At 47.5% G+C, this 15,848-nt stretch overlaps 1 protein-coding gene and 1 non-coding gene across 5 annotated transcripts in view; both read right to left on the bottom strand.

Moving 5' to 3' along the window:
- Slc24a1 (solute carrier family 24 member 1) overlaps positions 1–14,049 on the bottom strand; it is a 33,035-nt gene extending 18,986 nt beyond the window's left edge. For all 4 annotated transcript variants that reach the window (XM_045160875.1, XM_004662552.2, XM_012949672.2 and 1 more), the window contains exon 1: positions 12,184–14,049. In XM_045160875.1, coding sequence (XP_045016810.1) covers positions 12,184–14,049 — 1,866 coding nt within the window. The remainder of the gene's footprint in view (positions 1–12,183) is intronic.
- Positions 717–822, bottom strand: LOC123464311. The gene has a single exon (XR_006639537.1). It is a non-coding gene; the product is annotated as a small nucleolar RNA U13 (small nucleolar RNA).
- Positions 14,050–15,848: the final 1,799 nt, after the last annotated feature.

The raw sequence follows: 15,848 nt of genomic DNA, 5'->3' as shown, positions 1-15,848 counted from the left end.
CATGCCCAACCCTCACCCGCTGTGTTCTTTAGAGGCAAAGAAATGTGAGGGGCAGGTCACCCTGTGGGGTAGTCAGCTCTGTCACAGAGGGTAAGAGACATCCTTCTGTGGTTGTTTTAGAGTGGGAAGCATTTTATTTTATTATTTTATTTTATTTTATTTTATTTTATTTTATTTTATTTTATTTTATTTTATTTTATTTTATTTTATTTTATTTTATGAGAGTGAGAGAGAATGGGCATACCAGGGCCTCCAGCCACTGCAAATGAACTCCAGACGCATGTGCTACCTTGTGCATCTGATTTACGTGGGTCCTGGGGAATCAAACCTGGGTCCTTTGACTTTGCAGGCAAATGCCTTAACTGTTAAGCCATCTCTCCAGGCCTGTTGTTGTTTTGAGGGGGGGGGTCTCATTCTGGCCCAGGCTGACCTGGAATTCACTATGTAGTCTCAGGCTGGCCTCGAGTTCACAGTGATCCTCCTGCCTCTGCCTCCCGAGTGCTGGGATTAAAGGCGTGTGCCATCACTCCCAGAAAGTCTCACCTTTTTTGTCTGTTGGACACTGGACCTTGCTGTGGTCTAAGCTAGCCTACACGCTGAGGTTACAGACATGCACCTCTAGGCACAGCTTATCTCCATTTTCTTCAGTACTAATTCTGTGACAGCGCTAAAACTAGATAGTGCTAAAACTAGAATTATTCAGCTATGTTTTTTCACATCAGACAAGTAATATGCCAATGTCATAACAAGGTTTATGGAAGGCACGTGTCATGCCAATGCATAGACACCCAGTCATCAACACTAATGAACCAACAAAAGGATCAACAGGTGTGCAAGTATCTCTATAGTAGCCTGGAGGGTTGTTTTGTTTGTTTGTTTTTCAAGGTAGGGTTTCACTCTAGTTCAGGTTGACCTGGAATTCACTATGTAGTCTCAGGTTGGCTTCAAACTCATGGCGATCCTCCTACCTCTGCCTCCCGAGTGCTGGGAATAAAGGCATGTGCTGCCATGCCTGGCTATTCTGCTATTCTGATAGATGAAAAAAGACTGAGATGAGATTCAGATATTACAAAGACAAAACTCTCCTGATCTTCTAGCCTCCATTTGTAGGGTTTTTTTTAATATATATTTTATTTATTTATTTGAGAGAGGAAAACAGGGAGGGCAGGAAGAGAATGGGCACTAGGGCCTCCAGCCACTGCAAATGAACTCCAGATGCATGTGCCCCCCTTTGCATCTGGCTTACGTGGGTCCTGGGGAATCGAACCAGGGTCCTTTGGCTTTGCAGGCAAATGCTTTAACTGTTAAGCCATCTTTCCAGCCTTGTTTCCGTTAGAGGGGATTTTGGGGGAATTCTTTGCTTTGGGAGTTTTTAATGGTTCCTATTTGTTTTCTTAAGTATAATTAAGGAAATTGGCCAAAACTTCTAGTGACCCTGCTTCAAATGACTGACATTTCAGGTAAATGGATGTGAGTGTTTGCCTACATGTGGGTGAGGCAGAGGGACCCATTTATCAGTTGTGGTAAGCAGGTGCCTTCTCAATGTGACCTGGTCCCGAACACCACATTCCCCCATTCACCTCTCACATCCTCTGTGCCCCCCCCACCTTCCTCTTTCTGTAGCCCCCTCACCTCCACCGTCTCCTCACAAAAACCAGAAAAAGGGATGAGAAAACTGTCTGTAGCAGCAACCCCCTCACACCTGTGACTCCGCCCACTGAAGGTCAGCATGGGAACCGCAGGTGGCACACCAGCGTCCCTCCTGAGATTGTCTTCCTCCAGTCACTATTTCCCACTGCTGTAGCACTTCCTGTTCTGGACCATCCATGACACACTTTTCGTTTGTTTGTTTGTTTGCTTTTTCATTTTTTGAGGTAGGGTCTGTCTGTAGCCCAGGCTGACCTGGAACTCACTACGAAGTCTCAGGGTGGCCTCAAACACATGGCGATCATCCTATCTCAGCTTGTGCTGGGATTAAAGTCATGCGCCACCATGCCTGGCCAATTGAGCTTAAAAAAAAAAGGTTTCATTATTTATTTATTTATTTATTTGAGAGTGACAGAGAGAGAAAGAGGCAGATGGATAGATAGAGAATGGGCACGCCAGGGCCTCTAGCCACTGCAAAGGAACTCCAGATGCGTGCGCCCCTTTGTGCATCTGGCTAACGTGGGTCCTAGGGAATTGAGCCTTGAGCCGGGGTCCTTAGGCTTCACAGGCAAACACTTAACCGCTAAGCCATCTCCCCAAGCCCCAACTGCTTTTAAAAAAATTCTATGTGCGTCTATATATGTATGTATATGGGGGGGTACATGTGTGCCACAGCACGCATGTTAAGGTCAGAGGACAACCTTCCACTTTGTTTGAGACAGAGTCTGTCTTGTTGGTTGCCACTGAGAAGGCCAGACTAGCTGGCCTGTGAACTTCAAGCTTCTCCTGACTCCAGTTGCCATTGCTGTAGTCACGTCCAGATCACAGAGATGCGAGCCCCCTGTGTGTCGGCTTTAGGTGGGCTCTGGGGATCCGGCCTCAGGTGGTCAGGCTTGCACACCAAGCTTTTTTTTGTTTTGTTTTGGTTTTCCAAGGTAGGGTTTCACTCTAGTTCAGGCTGACCTGGAATTTACTGTGTAGTCTCAGGGTGGCCTCGAACTCACGGTGATCCTCCTCCAAGTGCTGGGATTAAAGGTGTGCACTACCACACCCAGCTTAAGCAAACACTTTTAACCAATGAACCATCTCCCCAGCCCAATTTCCCCTAAACATTTATTCAACAAATATTGACCGACTCCTCGGTCTGAGGCCTGATTCACACGGACCATCCTCAGAAAGCACGCTCTCCAGCATGGCCCGTCACTCATTCGGTCTTGCCCTGTGGCCCACTCCTTCGTCTAGGCAGGAAACCCAGAAGCACCTCCAAATTCTGCCCAGCCCTTCACAGCTCACCCCAGCACACCAACTTTCTGGCAGTTTTCCAATTTGGCTTTGAGTCTCTACTTTCCTGCTTACAGACTGCTTACAAAGCCTCCGGACCGCAGGCCTGCTCCTCTCCTGGTTTACTCCCCACCCTCAGCCACAGTGAGTTTCCAAGTACAGCACGCCAGGTCCTTCCCCCACATTCTGACAGCACCCTATCCTCAGGAGGGAATCCAGACTCCTGAGCCTTCCCCACACCAGCCTCCTGCATACCTACAGTCCAGCATTGTGCAACGCACGAGTCATTTTAATAATTTAGTAATATGGTGTGGTGGTGCATGCCTTTAATCCCAGTGCTTGGGAAGCAGAGGTAGGAGGATCACTATGAGTTCAAGGCCAACCTGAGACTACATAGTGAATTCCAGGTCAGCCTGGGCTAGAGACCCTCCCTTGGAAAACCAAAAATAAATAAATAAACAGATGATAATGTACTTTAATCCAGTGCTTCTCCGACCTGATTTTATTGTTGCTGTGCTAGGGATGGAATTCATGGCCTTGCATATCCCAGACAAGCACCCTACCACAGAGCTATATTCCCAGTCCCCCAAAACACAAGTTCAAAATTAGAGGTATATGTTTGTGTGTGTGTGTGTGTGTGTGTGTGTGTGTGTGTGTGTGTGTGTCCCCTCACTTCCTCTCACTCTTGGACACCTACAAGTTATTCTTTACCCAGCAGTTGGGGAATGGCCTTTGAACTAGCGCTCTAATTGTGTTATCCCTCTGCTGAGCTTCCAATGAAATCCACTCTGTATCCAATCCCAGGCTCCTATTCTTCCTTTACCACCCACCCCTTACCCGCTGACTGCACCAGCCTCCGCTCTTTGCTCTGATACGTCAGGGGTGAGCTTCCTTCCAGCTCTGAGGTTCGCAAGCATCCCATCTCTCCCAGGAGCTCCTGCCCGGTTCTCTCTCTCTCTCTGCAGATCTCTGGGTAGACTTCTCCCCCGAGAAGCCTCCGCTGCCCCCTCGGCAAAGGAGGCCCACGGCAGACTAATCACCCATCGCGTGTCTGTTCATTTCCCTCCCAGCATCAGTCACACTCTAAAACTAGCTTCTTCATTTATTTTGCTTCCTTGTTACCCACCTGCCCACTCTCCCACACTAAAAGTAGCTTTTTCCTTATATATTTCCAGCTAAGTCAGGTGGCAGAACCTCCAGAGCTCATGCTGCTCTTTACAGAACACCACAAAGGCCTGTTTTGGTATTTAACCCCGTTATATGCAGAAGAGAAAACATTATCACGTCGTATGGATGCCTGTAAAATGTCAACTGTGAGCACACACATGTCCGTGAAAATAATAAGCTGTTGGACTAAGCTGGAGACAATTTTTGGGGTGTGCTGTCAATATTTGTTTGTTGTGTGTTCCTGTTGTGGTCTGCTGGCATCACCAGCTGGTGGACACTGTAAGCTTCCGCATGTTGTAGGAGGAAAAGATTCTTGGACTTGCACGTGATGGGCAAGCACTGACCACTGAACTACAGCCCCAGGCTTAAGGGAAAAAAATTATGTTAAAGACTGAGAGATCTGCTGGGCATGGTGATGCCTAAGCTACTCAGGAGGCTGAGGGGTCCTGCTGAAGGAATGTGTGTGTGTGTGTAGGAGAGAGAGGGCAGACAGACACAGAGATTATTCTATCTTTACCACCTCTTTCTGACAGTAAAAAAAAAAAAAAAAAAAAAAAAACAGTGACACTGGTGTTGCACACCTTTAATTCCAGCACTTGAGAGGCTGAGGCAGGAGGATCACCGTGAGCTCCAGGCCAGCCTGAAACTACATAGTGAATTCTAGGTCAGCCTGGGCTAGAATGAGACCCTAATTTTTAAAAAAAAAAAAAAAAAAAAACAAAAAAAAAAACCCTGCCATGCAAAAAGAAACAACAGAAAAGCAGGTCGTGGTGGCACATGCTTTAATCCCAGTTCTCAGGAGACAGAGGTAGGACGTCTCTGTGAATCTGAGGCCAGCCTGACTACACAGTGAACTCAGCATGGGCTAGAGACCCTACCTCGGAAAAAAACAACAAAACAATCCTGCCATGAAGAAAACATCTCCCAGTATGTTCAGGACAGAGTAGCATGTTTTCTCCAAGAGTTTCACATTCTGGGGTATTCTTAGGAGCAGGACATGGATATGGGGTGCCAAAAGGGCTCAGATAGCCTTGTGCCTCATTTGGCCATTGGTTCTCCACAGGACTGCTGCTCATTCGATCAACGGCTAGTCCTTCCTGCTTCCACATACCAATGAGGTTTCTCTGCTGTCTGTTGGCTTTCTCTGACTATACATGACCAAAACAGTTCAGAGATTTGCCATTTTGGGCCAGAACAAATACATCAAGAGCTTCGACACTCAGTATAGAGTTTCAAAGAGAGCTGTGTTGAGATCTGTACAAATAACAGGTATCACTTATATGTCAACTTGACAAGGTTATCTTAGAATTTTTTCAAACTTTTATTCATCTATTTGTGTTGGGGGAGGGGGAGACTTTCGCCACTGCAAATGCCCATCCAGCTTTATGTGGAAAGCTGGGGAATCAAACCAGTACTGGAAGGCTTTGCAAGCAAGAGCCTTTAATTGAGGAATCTCCATAGCTCCTGTCTTAAATATTTTAGCTTGCTGGGCATGGTGGCGCATGCCTTTAATCCCAGCACTCGGGAGGCAGAGGTAGGGGGATCACTGTGAGTTCGAGGCTACCCTGAGACTACATAGAGCATTCCAGGTCAGCCTGAGCTAAAGTGAGACCCTAGCTCGAAAAACAAATATATATATATATATGTGTGTGTGTGTGTGTGTGTGTGTGTGTGTGTGTGTGTGTGTGTAGAGAGAGAGAGAGAGATACATACATACATACATATATACATACATACATATATACATACATACATATATACATACATAGGCTTTGAACTTCTTTCAGTCAGGGTCAAAAAATTCACTCTAGGGCTGGAGAGATGGCTTATCAGTTAAGGCACTTGCCTGCAAAGCCTAAGGACCCAGATTTGAGTCCCCAGTATCCATATAAGTCAGACGCACAAGGTGGCACAGGCATCTGGAGTTTGTTTACAGTGTCTGGAGACCCTGACATACCCATTCTCTCTATATCTGCCTCTCTGTCTCTCTCTCTCAAAAAACTGAATAAAATATTTCTAAAAAAGATTCACTCTAAAATGTTATATAAAACATTTTATATGACATAAATATATAACATATATAAAATATAATATTATTAATGCTAAATCATTTATTCTGGGAATATTTTTAAGTGCTTTCTGATTAGAATCATCCCTAACCACCTCCTTCTCCAAAAAATACCTCTATTTATTCTGATTCTAGATCAGGACAGAATGAAAAGGAAAATGGAAAGTCTTCTGAAGATTCTTCAAATGTTTAGTGAGAAAATTAATTGCTCTCTGCCACGTGGGAGAATGAGTGAATGAATATCTTCAAGCCAGGTGTGGCGGCGCACATCTTTAATCCCAGAACTCCGGGAGGCAGAGGTAGGAAGATCACCATAGGCTGAAGGCCAGCCTGAGACTACATAGTGAATTCTAAGTCAGCCTGGGCTACAACGAGACCCTACCTCAAAGAACCAAAATAATAATAAATAAGTAAATAATAAAAGAAGGAGAAGAAAAATGAATGCCTGCAAGTATGCTGCTCGTGGTAAATGTCATGAGACCCATGCCATCTGGGCACTGCGTGCCGCTGCTTGTACAGTACAGAGACGGAGTCGAGTAGCCATGAAGGCAAAGCATAAAATACTGCCTGGCCCTTTACAGAAAAGGTTTGCGAACCCCTGCACTACTTCATCCACTCCACAGATGAGCAAAGCTAAGGCCTGTGTCAAGAGCACAGTCATTTGTAGCCCTGCTTCTTGCTTTGGTATGACTAAGGGTTTGTTGAGTTGCCTTGACTTGCCTAGGGGGATCAGTAAACAGTGGTACATGATCAACCTATCTGTGTAATGTTCGCTCTGAGCCCTAGCTTCTCATATATAAACTAGGGATAGGGCTGGAGAGATGGCTTAGTGGTTAAGGCACTTGCCTACAAAGCCTAAAGGACCCATGTTCTATTCTCCAGGTCCCACATAAGCCAGATGCACAACATGACACAAGCTTACAAGATCGCACACGCGCACAAGGTGGCACACGTGTCTGGAGTTCAATTTTCAGTGGCTGGAGGTCCTGGGTGCCAATATTCTCTCTCTCATTAAAAAAAAAAAAAATTGGGGGCTGGAGAGATGGCTTAGCAGTTAAGCACTTGCCTGTGAAGCCTAAGGACCCCGGTTCAAGGCTCGATTCCCCAGGACCCATGTTAGCCAGATGCACAAGGGGGCGCACGCATCTAGAGTTCATTTGTAGTGGCTGGAAGCCCTGGCGCGCCCATTCTCTCTCTCTCTCTCACTCTTTCTCTCTCTGTCGCTCTCAAATAAATTTAAAAAAAATTTTTTTAAAGCCGGGCGCGGTGGTGCATGCTTTTAGTCCCAGCACTCAGAAGGCAGAGGTAAGAGGATCGTGGCCCGTGAGTCGGAGGCCACCCTGAGACTACATAGTGAATTCCAGGTCAGCCTGAGCTAGAGTGAGACCCTACCTCAAAAACCCAAAAATAATAATACATCAAATTTCAAAAAATAAAATAGTGATAATAACCTAGTCTTGAAGAGCTTCATGGGAAACACAGAGACACTCAGCATGAAGAATAGGGCCCTTTAGTAAGTTGAAAAGGAGACATAAAGGGTGGAGAAAGGAAGGGAGGAGGATACTTAATAGGTTGATATTGTATATATGTAATTACAATGATTGTAATGGGGAGGTAATATGATGGAGAATGGAATTTCAAATGGGAAAGTGTGGGGGTGGGGAGGGAGGGAATTACCATGGGATATATTTTATAATCATGGAAAATGTTAATAAAAATTAAAAAAAAAAAAAAAAGAATAGGGCCCTCATAAGTGGGGTTCCCTTCCTGACTTCTCTCCTTAAACTGAAGTCCTCTGATCTGTTTGGAGTTCCTGACGAAACTGAGCCAAATGCTCACGAAACTTCTACTAGGAATAAGCTGTCAGACTCAGCCCTTCAGGAGGTACAAAGACTGCTTCCCCATTTAGTGGGATGATGAACTTGGCACTGTGGTCCTGCCCTGTATACTTGACCCCAGGCTGGAAGCAGAGAAAGGAGGAGGCCCAGGTTGGTTGCTTTGTTGTGTGTATGCATGGGCATGCGCTCCACGGCATTGCTTAACGGTCTGACGACAACTTCCAGGCTGGTCCTCGCCTTCCGCCTCACTTGTGGCTGGGCCCCACCCTTGTTGCTCACTGCTGCCGAGGCCAGCTCCCGGGAAACTCTCCTGTCTCCCTCTCCCACCTTGCCACAGGGATTATAAAAACCCCGCACAGCACACCAAAGCATCTGATGCAGGCTCGAGGACCTGGGGACAATCCCAACATTCATGTAAAAAGCAGGGGGTAGCTATGCATGCCTGCAAACCCAGCACTGAGAGAGGAGACAGGGGGATCTCTGGGGCTCACGGCTCAGCCAGTCTAACCAAAAAAAAAAAAAAAAAAGGTAAACTTCAGGTTTATCGAGAGATTCTATCTCAGGGAAATAGGTGAAAGAGTAACATGGGCGGCGCCTGACACTGTCCTTTGGCCTGTGCATTTATACACACACACACGCATGCGTCACACATACACCAAACATTTTTAAATTGCTATAGTTCTTGAATTATTTTTGTAAATTTTCAGATAATGAGTATTAGTCCTGACGATAAGTTTCTAATTTTAAATACTGCTGGGTATACTTTCCAGTACAGCTAGTAGTACAACTTGGTTTTTTAAAATAGTACTGTCAATTAAAAAAAAGCATACCAAGCTGAGCGTGGTGGCGCACGCCTTTAATCCCAGTACTCACACTCAGGAGGCAGAGTTAGGAGGATCGCTGTGATTTCAAGGCCACCCTGAGACTACATAGTGAATTCCAGGTCAGCCCGGGCTAGAGCAAAACCCTACCTTGAAAAACCAAAAAAAAAAAAAAAAAAAAAAAAATAATACCATAGGAGCTAGAGAGATGGCTTGATGGTTAAGGCACTTGCTTGCAAAGCCTGACTGACTAAACTCAATCCCTTGGTACCCATGTAAAGCCAGATGCACAAAATGGCAGATGAATCCAGAGTACATGTGCAATGGTTAGAGGCCCTGGTGTGCCCATACTCTCTCTCTTCCTACTTACAAATAAATAAATATAAAAATTAAAAACAAATCATACCAGTTGGGTGTTGGTTGTGGTGGTTCACACATTTAATCCCAGCACTTAGGAAGCTGAAGTAGGATTGCTGTGAGTTTGCTTCCAGCCTGAGACTACATAGTGAATTCCAGGTCAGCCTGAACTAGAGAGAGACCCTACCTCAAAAAAAAAAAAAAAAATCATACCATCTCCATTTCAACACACAAATAAGAACAGAGTTGTCATCAGCAGCCAGCTTGCTGGCTGGCAGAGAGCTGCTGCCCAAGCCTGTGAAGAAAAGAGGGGTTTTGGGTTTTTGTTGTTGCTGTTGTTTTGCTTTGCTTCTGGTTGTTGTTGTTGTTGTTTTGTTTTTTTTTTTTATCAAGGTAGGGTCTCGCTCTAGCCCAGAGCTGACCTAGAATTCACTATGTAGTCTCAGGGTGGCCTTGAACTCACAGCGATCCTCCTACCTCTGCCTCCTGCGTGCTGGGATTAAAGGTGTACACCATCACACCTGGCTTAAGAAAAGAGTTTTTTAAGGAGGTTATAAGTTCTACTTTGAAACAGTTTTGCTTTATTTGCTTGCTGAGCTTTGCTTTAATGGTCTAACTCTCATGCAGTGGAAAACTCAGTATGTGCCGAGTTTAAATAAAAGCAGAATTATTACAAAGAAATAAGTCAGAGATATTTTGAACACTGCCAGCCTTCGACACACCCAAGAATTTCTCAGAAAAGATGCCAGGGCTTTGTGACCACCCTCAGCCAGGCCTGTCCTGAGAAATTCATCAGGAGGGAGGCTCCTGTTTCCTCAGCTCGAATGATGCTACATGGAGCTGTCCTTTCTTCCCTGAACCTGGGGCTCCCTAGAGCAATTACCCCATGGGAAATAGTGCTGCATCCAGTACAGTTCTGATCCTGGCTGGCTGTATGACTCTGGGCAGGACTTTTCTCCCCTCCCAGCCATCTGCAAATGAGGCGAAAGGAATTCGGTTGATCAGAGCAGACAGATGGCCACTGTCCTAGGTCTTGTCTGAGCTAAACTCACTTGGACCTGGGAGGTTATCATAGAAAGTTAGAGTTAGATGGGATCGTTAGGTGATGAGTTGGACTCTGTCATTTTCCCTAGAGAGGGAGGAGGGAAGGGATGGGAAGAGACTTGTTCAGGGTCACACCGTTAATTCAAGGTAGGATCAGAGCACATCCCAGAGGCTCTGGCCCTTGGTTCTGTGCTCTGACCAGAACACCGTGTTATTTCAAAAACTCTAGAGGGAGTGCATTCAATTTAATCTCCCTTGCCTCTCATTGCTGAGTTTGGTCTCCATCCTGCCCACTCATCAAAGCTGCTCTGGATTAAGTGGCTAAGTCCCTGAACTCCTTGCACGCAAAACTCTGCTCCCGCCAGCGCCTGAGACAGGCGGGCTTGTGACTCATTCTTTACCCAGACTCGCCCTTCAGGAGCAAGAGAAATGGGATCTCTGTTCTCTAAGGTACTCTACCTTACTTTAGAATACAGAAGAAACAAAAACCTTGGTGTAAATTTTCAGAGGTCACTTCCAGATCATGGAATCACCCAGTGAATTTAGCAGGAAAGCCTCTGAAGAGGGCAGAGAAGTTCCTGGAAAGGGACCGCTGGACCAGGAAGCCCAGTGATGGGCATCGGCATCTCTGGTGTCAGGACTTCTTCAGTGACACAGAGAGAGCTCTCCCCCAGGGCTAGCTTCTAAGTGGATGAGTAGAGTTCCCATCTCCTCCAATATTTTTTAATATTTTATATTTATTTATTTTATTTGACAGAGAGAGAGAGAATGGGTGCACCAGGGCCTCCAGCCACTGCAAACAAACTCCAGATGCATGAGCCCCCTTGTGCATCTGGCTAACATGGGTCCTGGAGAAGCAAACCTGGGTCCTTTGGCTTTGCAGACAAACGCCTCAACTGCTAAGCCACCCCTCCAGCCCCATCGTCTCCAATATTAACAAAAACAACACACATACACACACACACACTCACCCCCTCTCACACTTCCTAGGGTCCATCCAAGCCACACCTCCAAGTCTGGAATGCAAACAGAATTAGTGAAAGTGAGGCGATACCCAAACTCAGAACCCTATGCGCAAGGATGAGATTATCATTTCCCCTGCCTGGTGTCTCTCATGACCTCCAAAGTCAGCTCAAATGTCATTTTCAAATTTAATTAGATTGAGCTGGGTTCCAACCCTGACTCCATTGCCTGCTTGCTGTGTGACCTGAGACAAATGTTTTATTGTCTCTTTTGGCCTCGATTTCCTCTCCTGCAAATAATCATAACCAATTTGTAGGGAGACCATGGGTTGGAACCACCACCATGCTTGCAAACTCGCCAGCATTGTGCCTGACAGAACATGGGCACTTGTAGATGTTGAATAAACCACAAGGGAACCAGAGAACACATCTCTTGAAGCCTGACCCAGTTCTTTCTACTCTTGAGACCTTTTCTCCCCCCCACCGCACACCGCACACCACACCACACACACATATCTTTAACTCCAAAGAGGTCTTTTTAATAAAAAGCCTGAACTGAGCTGGAGAGATGGCTTAGCCTAAGGATCCAGGTTCAACTCCCCAGTACCCACATAAGCCAGATGTACATGGTGATGCGTGCATCTGGAGTTCATTTGCAGTGGCTGGAATCTCTGGTGCACCCATTCTCTCTCTAACTGACCTCCCCACCCCGTGTCAAATAAATAGGTAAAACTAAAAGTATTTTGGTCTGAAGAGATGGTTTAGCAGTTAAGGCACTTGCCTGAGAAGCCTAAGGACCCAGGTTCGATTCCTCAGTACCCACGTAAAGCCAGATGCACAAGGTGGCACTTGTGTCTGGAGTTCATTTGCAGCGGCTAGAGGCCCTGGTGCGCACCCATTCTCTCTGTCTCTCTCTATCATCTCTCTTCAACAAATAAATATATATTTTTTTTAAAAAGTAAAATATCTTTTAAAATGCCTGAACCAGCTCGCCTTACCTTGTTGAGGTCCCCCAGAGCCATGACCTTAGCCATTGGCCTCTTGCTGAGCTGCTCCTTCACCCACAGCTCAATTTGCTTGTTCCATTTCATGGCGAAGACGTAGAGCGCATAGGCCAGCAGCAGCAGCAGGCTCTCCCACCAGGCGATGAGGCTGTCCAAGAAGAAGAGGATGAGCATGGACAGGTCAAGGATGTAGAAGGAGACGTCGCGGAACAAGGGCCACCAGGTGAGGTTGAGGATCTCCCGAGAGAAGAGGGCACAGGTGCCGATGACGAAGAGGATGTTGAACACGGCCGAGCCCACGATGGTACCGATGCCCACGTTGCTGTGGGATATGAAGACGCCGATGAGCGAGGTGAAGAGCTCAGGGGCCGAGCCACCAGCAGCCATGAAGGTGGCCCCGGCCACATCCTCAGAGATCTGCAGCTTGTCTGTGATGACCCCTAGCGCTGGGACAAAGTACTCATCACACACGATGGCCAGGGCCACAAACACGTACATCATGCCGAAGACGTGCAGGGCCACCCAGCCCTGCCTCCGCTCCTCCACACTGAACAGGTCCGGAGGGTACTCTGCTTGGGGGTGGAGGCTTGCCCAGTCGGGTGGCAGTGGTGAGGAAGTGGAACCGAGCATGTCTGGGAGCAGGCTCGAGGATGGGGTGGCGGGCATGGCTGGAGCTGGCTCCACAAACACACAGTGGTGGACCTGGGTGGCTGGGATTGTCCTGACTTTGGGGGTGATGGAAGTGCCGGGTGCTGTGGAAGGGATCCTTGCCATCTCCAAGTCGGAGGTCGTTCTAGTGGTTGGTGCACTGATTCCGGCTGAGGGATTCCTAACACTCCAGGCAGTAGCAGAGACTCTGGTTCTGGCTGGGCTGCTGCCCGCCATGTTGCTTATGGTCACTTGTCCCTGCGAGGTGGCCGAGGGGTGCTCTGGGACTGCTCCCTGGGGAGTTGTCAGCTTGTGGGTCCCCGTGGGCCTCCAAGGAGGACTCGCTGAGCCCTCACCTTCCCCTCTCCTGGCACTGCCCACGCCAGTCTTTTCCACTGTCCCCGGAGAAGTCAAGAGGTTGGTTTCTACCTCGTGTGACAGCCAAGTTGGGGTGTTCCTAACTAATCTCTTGAGAGTAGCTGGGGCGGTTCCTCCCACCATTCTCCTGGGAGGGCTGGTCTCCCACACCCTGTAGGTCACCAGAGTGTCGCTGTCTTTCGAGGCTGTTGTGGGGCTGAGTGAGTGACCCGTCTCCCTGCTCAGGGATGTGGGTGGTACCTGAACTCCTGCCCTTCCACCTGCTGGGGGTGAGGTATGCCCCCTTCCCTTTGCCCTGGGGAGATGAGTTGGGCTGGAGCTCTGCCTTTCACCCCTGGGCGAGGGTGGATAGCTTCTTACTGTTTGGGGAAAGAAGTAACCCAGTATGCTGCCAGGTGTGGTGGCAGCGTTTCCTCTCGCTCTCCCTGTACCTGCTGCTGTTGGACTGTCTTTATTCTCTGGTGCTGTCCGGGAAGCCTTGGTTGTTCTGGGTGGAGTTGGGGTGTCCTCCATTGTCAGGCTAGGTGTTGCTTCATCCACGTCCACCACGCCTTGGGGTGCTGGCACATCGCTCTCCATCTCAGAGCTGGCTTCTGCAGGCTCGCTGCTCACCACCCTCAGATCATCGCTGAGGAGGTCCCGGCTGGCCAGTCTGAGAGGCTGTTGGGAAGAGACCTCTGCCCACGGTGAAAGCAGGTTCCGGGGCCTCCTCAGGTGCTGATAGGTGGAGCCGATGATCAGCATTCCCAACAGAAAGAGGAGGCGACTCCAGTGAAGCCGCTTTGGCCTGCGTAATCGCCTCTCCTGAACTCCCATCCTGATCAGTTTCCCCATGATGACCAGTTACGCCTGGTCACTGACGGCCTGGCATTCTGTCTGGGGAAAGACAGGCTGCTCTGGGATTCAGGTTGATGATTAGGGAAGATTTCTCCATGAAGCCCACCCGGGGGGTATCCACAAACCTAGGCAGAGCAGAAGTGACTTTTAATAAGAGAAGATCTGGGATCCAGAACGCTCTCATCTGGAAAAGTGTTCAATGGAAGTCACACACACACACACACACACACACACACGTGTCAGACAGAGGGCTGTGTGGTGGGAGCCGTTTTTTCTATAGCAGCAGACCACCCCTTCTGCCCCGCCCCAGGATGCAATGCCTGTTCTCAGCAGAGGAAGAGCGCCCCAAGGTCCACGTGCTGGATAGGAATGCCAGCAGCCCAGGTTCCTGAGTGAGTCCTGGGTGCTCTGTGGATTCTCCCCAGTCCTCCCGGGGCTCCCACAGAGGGTCTGCTAGAACGTCTCAGGTCCAAGCCTAAATTGCTGGGAACTCAGTCATCCACAGATATCAGCTTGTCAAAGGCAAGAAAGGAGAGGGGTGATGATTTTAAAAAAGAGACAAACAGGAAACAATGAACAGTATTGCCAGGGATAGTAAGGCTCAGTGTATGTGAATGTGTGTGTTTTAGGTTTTTTGTTTTTGATCCCATTGTATCATCTAGAGAGGGCAATGCTTAAAAGTTAGTGTCACTTACAATGTGCTCTTCCAGTCACAAAATGGCCTGGATGTCCATGACCTCACAGAGCCTGGCACTACCTACACAGGACCCTCATAACAGAAGGAAAAGATGCTGACATCAAAATAGAAGAGAGACTAATTGAGAGGGGGAGGGGATATGATGGAGGGTGGATTTGTGAGGGGGAACGTTGGGGTGGGGAGGGAATTATCATGGTTTATTGTTTGTAATCATGGAAGTTGTCAATAAAAACAAAAGTTAGTGTCATGAAGTTTCCCAGGCAGAATGGTGTGGTGTAGTGAGAGGAAGAGGATAGACACAGCCAAGGGCCTGGGTTCCCAGCTCTGCTGCCTACCTGAGCAGGCCAGCCTTAGTGCCACGTCTGAGACGTGGATATAATCACCAATGTGTTGAGTGTGGCCATGGTGAGATCTCTGCAAAGGTATCTGGGGAAGGGACCCTGAAGACCAGAAGTCAGACAAATTTACTTTTCACTGTATACCCTCTTGGTTTGACCTTGCTATCATGTACATGGTGCAACAGTTTAAATTTAACTTGATTATGATAATATGGCCCATGTGAATAGTAACGAGGCTTAGGCTACAGGAATTCTGGGAGAAAAGCACCGGGCAGAATAAAGAGCTCATGGGGTTGATTTTATGCAAGGATGCAGGAGGGAAGACCGCGAAAGACTCTCATTTTATAAAGGGCAGTAAGCCCCACCCAAGCAAACATGTAGTAAATATCTAATCAATGTCCACCGAAATTATAAAACAATAAATAGAAATGGTTGTTTCTGCCTAGGGCAGTAGTAGATCAGAAGTAGCAGCCGAATAAATCTTAGGATCTGTCTGGCACAACTCCCTATGCGAGCCACAGATATACTGAGGCCCAGAGAGGGACAGTGACTTGCTTAACACCACACAGCCAAAAGGCACCCGTGCAAATGAGTACATTAAGTCCGCAATGTTGTTAGTGTACCACACTGTTAAGAAATGCAAATGTAGGGTGTTTTATTTATAAAAGTAAAAGAGAGCTGGGTGTGATGGCACACGTCTTTAATCCCAGCACTTGGGAGGCCAAGGTAGGAAGATCATTGTGAGTTCAAGGCTAGCCTGA

Source organism: Jaculus jaculus, chromosome 10, assembly GCF_020740685.1.
Source record: "Jaculus jaculus isolate mJacJac1 chromosome 10, mJacJac1.mat.Y.cur, whole genome shotgun sequence".
In the NCBI taxonomy this organism is placed as follows: Eukaryota; Metazoa; Chordata; class Mammalia; order Rodentia; family Dipodidae; genus Jaculus; species Jaculus jaculus.
Note: the sequence above shows the minus strand (reverse complement) of the source record. Positions and strands in the feature narration are given on the sequence as shown.